The sequence below is a fragment of the Condylura cristata genome, unplaced genomic scaffold, assembly GCF_000260355.1.
Source record: "Condylura cristata isolate star-nosed mole 26May11 unplaced genomic scaffold, ConCri1.0 scaffold00029, whole genome shotgun sequence".
Taxonomy (NCBI): Eukaryota; Metazoa; Chordata; class Mammalia; order Eulipotyphla; family Talpidae; genus Condylura; species Condylura cristata.
Genome location: NW_004567130.1, coordinates 17,950,164 through 17,959,053, shown reverse-complemented (window position 1 = coordinate 17,959,053; position 8,890 = coordinate 17,950,164). Strand labels below are relative to the sequence as shown.

At 69.6% G+C, this 8,890-nt stretch overlaps 1 protein-coding gene across 1 annotated transcript in view; it reads left to right on the top strand.

Annotated features, from left to right (window-relative positions):
• The first annotated feature begins 8,725 nt into the window (after window positions 1-8,725).
• The window catches only part of PSMD9 (proteasome (prosome, macropain) 26S subunit, non-ATPase, 9), a 3,766-nt gene continuing 3,601 nt past the window's right edge, over window positions 8,726-8,890 (top strand). The window contains exon 1 of the mRNA XM_004690718.2: window positions 8,726-8,889. Within this exon, the coding sequence (XP_004690775.1) occupies window positions 8,752-8,889 (138 nt within the window). The 5' untranslated portion in view covers window positions 8,726-8,751. The remainder of the gene's footprint in view (window position 8,890) is intronic.

Below are 8,890 nucleotides of genomic sequence, written 5' to 3'. Positions count from 1 at the left end.
CGGCGCTCTGGGCTGGGGCAGCGGGGCCTGGGCCGGCAGCTGGGGGGCCGCAGCCAGAATGTCGGGGGCCCTGGTGGGAGGAGGGGGTGGCTGGGAGCTGGCGCTGGGCCGGAACCTGCCCCCGCCCCCCAGCGCCAGGCTGGCCGCACCCCCTCGGCTCCCAGATGCGCAACCAGGTCCCCCCGTGGGGGCCGCTCCGAGGCCACCATCAGGTGCGACTGGCCGCAGTCAGGGCGCCGTGCCCAGGAGCCATGTGGCCCGTGGTCTGTCTGCCGCTGGCCGGCACCGCACCCCGCCTCCTGGGGGCAGCTGAGGGGGGCGCCCCCCCCACCTGGAGGAACATCCAGTCCCCTTGCTGGTGGCCCCCCGGGCCTCCCCCCACCCCCGCCCCGCCGCTTTGTGTCCGCCCGCCGCTAGGTCAATATTTACTGATCGCGGCCTGTCTGTGCGGCTGGGCGGGGCTGCGGGCCGGACCCGCCCCCTGGACTTCGCCTTCCGAAGGGGCCGGGCCCTGGCCGCTCTGCAGCCTCGGCCCCCACAGGGCGTGGGTCCACCCTGGGCTCGCGGCCTCCCGGAGCCCCCCGGAGCACCTCTGTCTACCTGGGGGCCGCCCAGGGGCGCTGCCCTGGGCCCAGATCTCGCTGGGGCTGCGGCCCACCCGTCCGTCGCGGGCCTGGACGCCAAGAGCCGCTGGTGGGACGCTGGTCAGGCGTCCGTGGCCGGTCAGCCAGGACCACTGGTGTTCAGGTTTCTGGGGGTCAGGAGCTCCTCGCGGGTTTTCAGGCGAGCGGGAGGCCGACCCCACACCCCAAGTTCCTGGAGGGGTCCCCTGTTGTCCCGATCCAGGGGCAGCAGCAGTTGCACAAGGGGGCAGCGGCCTCAGCACCCTCTGGGGTCCTGCCAAGAGGGCGGCCGGACCCTGACCCCGAGTGTCGCAAACAGGCGTCTCTGGCGGCCCTTTTTACTGTGATTTCTGCCTTTCTTAAAGGTTTATTTATTTACTTATGCACAGAGAACTGGGACGCAGGCCAGAGGTGTGGGGGTGAGAGGATGCCCCAGAACCAGAGTGGGGGCAGGACAGGCGGGTCCCCTGGGGGAACCACAGGGAGCCAGGGCTCTGCTGTGCCCTGGGGGTCCCCCCGGCCCCTAGGCTGTGGCAGCCCACAGTGCTGGGCCCTAGACCGTGGCGCCACCAGGGCTAGACACCCCAAGTTTTGGCTTTTGGGGCAAAACATAAGGTGGCGACGGTGGCGCAGACTATGGGGGTCTAGCAGCGGCGGCACGGCGGTCGCCGGACCTTCAGGGCCTGGTGCTCTGGCAGGGAAGCGGTGCAGCCCCCGTGGGCCCTGGCTGCGCTCGAGTCTGTCCCGGGAGGCTGCGCCTCCCCGCTGGGGAGCACGGAGTGCCCGGGAAGGTGGGCGCCAGGTCTGGGCCGCGGCCTCCCCCTCCGGCCCCCCGCACGCCCGCACCCCCTGGGGCCCCCACCTGTCAGGGAGGCCGATTTTTTGGCCAAAAGCGCGGCCCCAGCAGCCCTGCAGAAAGTCCCTTCTCGGGCAGCTCGGCGCGGGCTGGGCATGGGCAGCTGTCCACGCTGCCCGTGTTCTGTGGCCACCGAGCGGGTTCTGTGGCCACTGAGCAGTGGGGCAGGGGCCGCTTGCTCTAGGCAGGTTGACACGCATGGGTGGGGCGGGATGGGGAGGACTGGCTGGCGGAGCCCCGAAGCGCAAGGGAGGCCGACAGGGGCCCCCACCGCGGCCTCCTGGGGCCCCCCACCACGGCCCCCCAGCGCCTCCCCCTCCGCCCCAGCCTCCACGCTGATGGTCTGAAACTGCTCTGCAGCGTCCTCCAGTCGTTGATGTGGGGAAACTACGCCCCGGGGCTGAGGTGGGAAAGGCCGGGCCGCCTGGGTTTGGGCCAAATCTTCCCGGGCGCCCGGCCTGCTCCCGCCTGGGTTTGGGCCCTTCATCGCCAGGCCCTTGGCCGCATGGTGCGTGTGACCGTCACCCCGTTTCACCATCAGAGCCGCGGCCCAGCCAGGCGCTAACTAGCCTGCCTGGCAGTGGCTGCCCCTCAGGGTCAGGGGGCTGTGGCCATCCGTGGCCAGCAGGGCCGAGCCCAGCTCGCACAGGTGACCAGCTCAGCCGGCAGAGCCCGCCGCTGCCCCCTCAGAGCCTCAGTGGCCCTCTCTGCACAGCGGGGGTGACCCCGCTGCCCCCGTGTCTGGCTGGCTGAGGCTCAGGCGGTCACGAAACGTCCACCCCGGCGGGGCGAGGGTCTCAGGGCACGTCTCGGGGCAGTGGCTGCTGCAGGCTTTGCCATGGGACTGCAGCACCCGGGGCGCGGCCGTGTGGCTGGGCTGGAGGGCCCGGCCCCGGGCGAGTCTCAGCAGTAGCGGGTAAACCGGGAGGCTCAGTGACCTGCAGAGACGCGTGGCCGCACACCCCGGGGGATGGGAGCGTGACCGTTATCGGGCGGGTGCAGCCGGCGGGCCCAGCGGGCGGGGTGGGTCTCTATCTCTGGGGCGCACGGCCCACGTGCCTGGCCCCGGGTGTGGGCGGCTCTATCGTCAGGCAGCAGCGCCCAAGGGCCCAGAGCATGGCTGCGGGCTGCGGGCTGCGGGGCGGGCGGCAGGGCGTCTGGACTCATGTGCTCGCAGGCCTGTGCCAGCTGCGGGGACCGGGCATCGGCCATCGCCGCCCCGGCCTCCCTCCGCTGGCTAACCACAGCCTCCACTGCGGGCGATCAAAGGAGCCGCCCCGTCTCTGTGACCAGCACTGGCCGGCTGGTCAGGCGGGGCTCAGCGGCAGCTGCTGGAGCGGGCGGCTCTGCCCACGCCCTGTGTTGGCCACGCTCGTCCAGTGGCATGTGGGGGCCTCGCTGGTCTCCGTGGAGCGCAGGCTACCTCGTGGGGACCAGCGGGGGAAGGGCACGGGGGCCTGGGTGCTGCCCTGGGTGTGCTCCAGGTGCCAGCCTGCTCTCCTGTCGCCAGATACAGTCTGCGCTGGGCTCTGGCACCAGCAGGCGGCCCAGGCCTGGCCAGGGCAGGAGTGCGGCCCGGCGGGGCCCCGGAGGCCTGTGTCCAGGGTCCGCATTGCAGCTGGCCACTCTGGTTGCCCCGGGGGGGCATTGGTGTTGTTCAGACCTGGTGGCCACAGAATCACAGTGGACGGACGGTTAGCCTCTTGCAGCGATAGCTGTCAAGACTCCCCGGCCAGTGGCCCTGTGGTGGGCACAGAGGGGAGGCGGCCCCCTCCAGGGAGGCCCTGCTGCCCCAAGGGGGCAGCTCCCTGGACGTGCCAACTGGGCCATGTCGGCTGGCCACATCTCCCCCGCAGCCCTTTGCTGGTGGTCGTGGCGTGGGCAGGAAGGGCAGGCCGGCAGCTGGTCTCCCGGAGCCTGTGGGGCGGTGAGGCCTTGTGAGGGCCCCCCGCTGCTCCCCCAGCAGGCCCCCCCTTCCGCCGGGCGCAGCCTGGAAGCTCCGCTCTGGGCCGCCCCACGGCCAGTGGCCGCACCACCCTCCGTGGCTCTCGCTGCCCCTCAGTGCTGTGGCCCAGTGCTGTCCCCTCACATTTGAGGTGTGGGGATCTGAGGCCCCAGATGATCTGCCCACTGTGGTGGCTGACCCAGGGGCCTCCTGGGGGCTCAGGGGTGAGTCTCAGCCCTGTGAGGCTGTCGCAGCCCCTGCAGCGAGGGCTGGACCCCCACCAGGGAGGGGCCCCAGGGGCAGCTGACCCCTCCTGCCGCCCACAGCCCCCTCAGCCGTGGGTGTCAGTGGCTCCACCTGTTCCGCTCCCCACGCTGCCTCTGGGCGTCCTGTCACCCCCACATCTCTGGACTGTACCCCGCTCCTGTGCGTGTAAATAAATGAATCTTTCCTAAAAAGGAGATACTGGCCTAGGTCTTGGGCCTGCCCCGGGCGCCCCCTCCCTCAGGCTTTAGGAACGTGGCTCCGCCGGACACTGGGTGAGGCCAGGGCCACAGTCACTGCTGTTTTATTTTGGTTTCTTCACCTGTAGCTTTCCCGTTCTCGTCTCAAAAGCCTAGGATGAGCGCGATCCCCAAGAGCCGGATGTAACTGGGGCGCGGTGGGCAGCGGCTGGGCGGGCTGTGGGTCCAGTCCGTGGGAGACCCTCGGCCACTGCTGCTGGGGCGGCTGCGGCGGTGGGCGGCCCGGGCGGGGGTTTAGCTGGAGGTTTGTGCGGTTGAACCGTCGGCTGCCCTCGAGGTCCACTGTCCCCACTCTTCATGTAGTGGTGACTTCCCCATCACGGAGCCTTCCCATCCCGGCTGTCCCCCGCGGGCTTCCCCCGCCAGCTCACCCACTTGCCGGCACCCCAGTTCCTGCGCCCGCCTGTTCCTGCGCCCGTGCCGCCCCCAACCCCAAGTCTCTGGCACGCGGCTGTCCGTCATCCTGATCCGGCCCTTGACGCGGTTCCCTGTGACTTGGCCTGGTCACCTTGGCGCCTTCAGCAAACACCGCCGCGGGCCGCGGCGCCACCTGCGGGCGGCAGCTGCGCGCTCGGGGTGCAGTTGCCCAAGGTCAGCCTTCGATCCCTCAGCCGGCCCGAGGCCCGCGGGCAGCGCCGCCCCCGCTGCCCGCCCGCCCTCCCCACGGGCCGCTGGCGGAGTGACCTTCAGGAGCCCCCTGAGCCCTCGGGAGCCCTTTTCTGGGCTCTGAAGGGGGCGCTGTAGCGCGTGGGCCACGGCGGCGCCCCGGGGGCGGGGCTTCGCCTTTCGGGCCAGGCGCCAGGCAGGTGTGCCCATCAGCCCGTTTTGCAGGAGGCGGAGACGGCATGGGCGAGTCCCGCCGTGAGGGGGTGCGGCGGGCACGACCCTCGCCTCACCCCGGCCTGCACCTGGGGCTCTGGGGGATTCTGCAAACCGGGGGCTTCACACCCACGGGGAAGTGCAAGCCCAAAGCCCACGGGAGCCAGGGCGCAGCTGCAGGGCTGCGCGCTGCGCCCCACTCGCGAGGGGGGCCGGGGGCGTCACCCCCTCCGGGGGCGGGGCCGTCACCCCCTCCTGGGGCTGGGGGCTCGTTCTGCTCGGCTCCCGCAGGCAGGCGCAGCCTTGCCCAGCCAGAGATCGTGGAAGAGAAGGACGCGCTTACTTTCCGCGGACGCGCTTACTTTCTGAAAGCTATGGACTGGGAAGTCACATTGTCTTTAATTCCATTTACAGGACACCTCAGAACGGGTACCTGGAGGGTCACAGCGGGCATGGGGTGGGCGGGGGTGGGGGAGAGAGGCGTGGAAGGGCGGCAGCTCTTGTGCAACGCGGAGCCGGGCACGCTGGGCAGCGGCTGGGGCAGCGGCTGGCTGGCTGGAGCGGCTTCCGGGGAAATCCCATCGCCCTCAGTGCTCTCGCTGGGACCAGGCCGCAGTCCGTGTCACATCTCTACGTAAGACGTAAGACGGGAGGGTGACCTAAGGTCGCAACACTGTAAGCGCCAAGCAGGAGCCTCCAGGTGGGGGCGCAGAGAGCCCCCCCAGGCGCAGCAACCCGCCTGTGCCCGCAGGCCCTAGGCAGCGGAATCAGGGGACCCGCCTGCTCTGCTCCCCTGTCTCTGAGGCGTCGTTACCCCCCATATCTCTGGCCCGCACCCCAGCTCTTGGTGCGCACACAGATAAAGGGGTTTTCAGCAGAGTTCAGCGCCTGAGCTCGGCCGAGGGGCTGTGATGCTCCAGGCCCGCGTGCCGCCTCCTCGGGTCAGAACAGCCGAGCAGCACCGCCCTGCCAGCCCCGCTGGCTGGAGCAGACTTCACTCCGAGGGTCAGAGTTCCCTGTGCCCAGACTTTACATTTAAAATTCTTTCAATTAAATTTTAATCCCTGGAACCAGGCCCAGAGCGTCCCTGCGCGGATGGGGGAGCAGGGGCGTCTGGGCGGAGGCCGGAGGGCTCACACGGCCAGCGACTCCCGGCAGGCCGCACGCCGCGGGGTCCAGGGGCGAGACTGGACCGCAGCAGCGTGCTGGGGTGCGGCTGTGAGGTCTCGGGAAATGTGGTCATGGAGTCGATGTTCGGGGGGCGCTGTCCCAGAGTGCCCAGCCATTCCTGGGGTCACCCGTGCCCCCACAGCTCTCTCTCTTCTCAAGGCTGTAAACTCAAGCCTTTCCTCCCTACCCGGCCCCAACGGGCGCCCCCGGCAGCCGCCGGGTTCACGCCTCAGTGCCCCAACCAGCTGTCAGCGGTGGCCTACCTGCCCCCTGCCAGGGAGTGACCCACAGGGCGCAGCAGGCCCCTCCCGCCTCAGCCCACGCCCAGGTCTCCTAAGCCTCAATAAATCTCAGAAACAAAAACAGGTCTTACCTGGCAGGTGAGCAAGTCGCCCCAGGTCTCCACATAACTGAGTCTTGCAGAACTAGTTCAAGACCTGGCCGCTGGGGCCCAGAGCAGCTGACGTCCTCCCGGTCAGCACCCTGTGTGATCGTCTCGGGTAAGTTTAATTTTCTTCCGTGGAGCAGAATAAAGACACTAGGAAAAGGTGAGAACACACAGTCACAAGACAAGGGGGGGCGGTGGCCCATGGCCACGCCCCTGCGCTCATGGCCACGGCCTCTGTTCGTCCCCGTCCCCGGCTTATGGGTGCCTTAACCACCCCCTGGAACCAAACATTTATGTTGTTGCCAAAATTCTACCATTAAACCAGCTTCTGTTATGACCTGTGTCGCCCGAAAGTACAACCGCACGCTTAGAGAACAGGTGTGCTACTGGCGCAGGCCAGAGGCGCAGGGTGAGAGGATGCCCCAGGGACAGAGCGGGGAGCAGGACAGGCGGGTGCCCTGAAGCCCACTGCTGAGGCGGCCGTGGGGTCAGCTGCGCCCCAGGACCAGGGCACATGGCTGGCGCCAGCCGGACGGCGCTGAGATGTCCTCCCACGCCCAGGGGGGCCTACGAGGCCCAGCAGCTACTGGCCAGAGCAGCGGCTAGGGGCTCCCTCTGTAGCGGGGTGAGTCCCAGGCAGGTCGGGTCAGGCGGTGGCCTCAGGGCAGTGCAGGCAGGGCCCTGGCGAGCTGAGGAGGCTGCGAGTCTCGGGCGCAGCAGCGGAGGCTCATGGGTGGGCGGGCAGGGAAGGAGGCCGGGGCCGGGGCCCAGGCCGCACACAGCCGGGACAGCAGCCCCAGTGCGACGGCAGAGGCCGGGGAGCAGAGGCCTGACCCCCCCGGGCCGCGGCCTGGCAGCGCTGCCTGGGGCCTCCGCTCTCCTCTGGACCCCTCGGGCCTCCCTGGGGCGCGGGGGGCAGTCAGTGTTGTGGGGCCAGCCACAGCCCGGCAGCCCGAGTCCAGCCCCTTCAGGGAGGGAGGACTCCCTCCCTCACAGCGCAGCAGCCCCCCTGCAGCCCCCCATTTCCCCGCGGCCCGTCAATCCGCCAGTCCTGCTCCCCGCTAGCTCTCTGGGGCCTCCTCCGCCCCCCAAACTCTGGCCTGTACCCCGGTTCTTGTACGAATAGATAAGCCCTGAAAGAAGAGTTATCCTGTGCTTGTCCCCGCTGACGGGGAGGGGGTGGGGGGGCTCATCTGCGGGGCTTCCTGGGAGAGGCAGAGGCAGGGCGCGGGTGGTCCGGCAGTGGGGTGCTCACCAGCACCCCGCACCCGAGGCTGCAGCCGCTTCCCTGGCATCGCGGGTCTCCTCTCACCTGGCGGCTGTGGTGTGGCGCTTCACAGCAGCGGCTCTGGGGACGCCCCAAGTCGGGTCTGTGATTGCTGTCGCCATCAGGTTCCGGACCAACTTGTGTGGAAGCTGCGCAGGCGAGGTGTTCTCCAGGACACGCGTGTGTGCTAAGTGTGGTGGTGAGCTGGTGGACACCTGCCTGACCTGCCGGTGGGGGCCCTGGCACGAGCTGCTCCCCACATGCGGCGGCGGGGTGCACCAGGCTGCTGAATTACCACTTCCTCAGCGCGAGCAAGTGGGTGGTCTTATCACCCCGCTACTGTTTTCACCAGCCTTTACAGAGGATTTCATCTGTGATGGACAGGGAGCCTCAATTTCTTTTTCCTTGCACTGAAGATCTGGGGTGCAGGCTGGCTGAGAGGGTTCCCCAGAGACGAACTGGGAGCAGAACAGGCTCACAGACCCTCAAGGGGAGCCCGGGAGCCAGGAGGGGTCTGCTGCGCTGGATCACACTCCGGTTGTAGGGGCACAGCGCTGACCGCGCGGTGGGGAGGGGGGGAGTCCTCGACCCTGCACCCCTGCACCCCTGCAGCCCGAGAGCCGTGCAGAGCACGACAGGTCCTTGCAGGTCCTTGCGGGTAAGCACCGACAGGTCCTTGCGGGTAAGCACCGCAGGAGACTTAGGGCGTGGCCAAGGTCCAGACCCGAGCCAGCCTGCGGGGGGAGGGAGGGTGGCTCCCAACACGCGGTGCGAGGACTGGAGCAGTTTCCTGAGCCCTCCGCGGGGGCGGGGCGCAGAGCTGAGCCCCAGAGCCCCTCAGGGTTCTCCCCGCATGAACACAGCAGGCGTCAACGGCCGCGCACGGAGGAGCCGAGCAGCAGTCCGCTAGGCAGGGCTCTCCCGCCCTGTGGGGGACAGCGCCTGCCGGCCAGCAGCCGTGTCCCTCGCCGCCGCGGGCAGGCCGGGCTCCGGCGCGCGTCCACGAGGGGCGTGGCCCCGCCCAAGGCCCCGCCCCACCGAGGCCCCGCCCCACCGAGGCCCCGCCCCCAGCGCGCGCACGGCTGAGGTATTTTGGCCCGCGAGCGGGGCCGTAGCCCCAGTCTTCTCGGGCGTCCGCTGCCGGGAGCCGCGACCCGCGATGTCGGACGAGGAAGCGGGGGCGAGCGGGGGTGCGGAGGGGGCGGGCGCGGTGACGGTGGGCGACGTGCAGGCGCTGATACGGCGCAAGGAGGAGATCGAGGCTCAGATCAAGGCCAACTACGACGTGCTGGACAGCG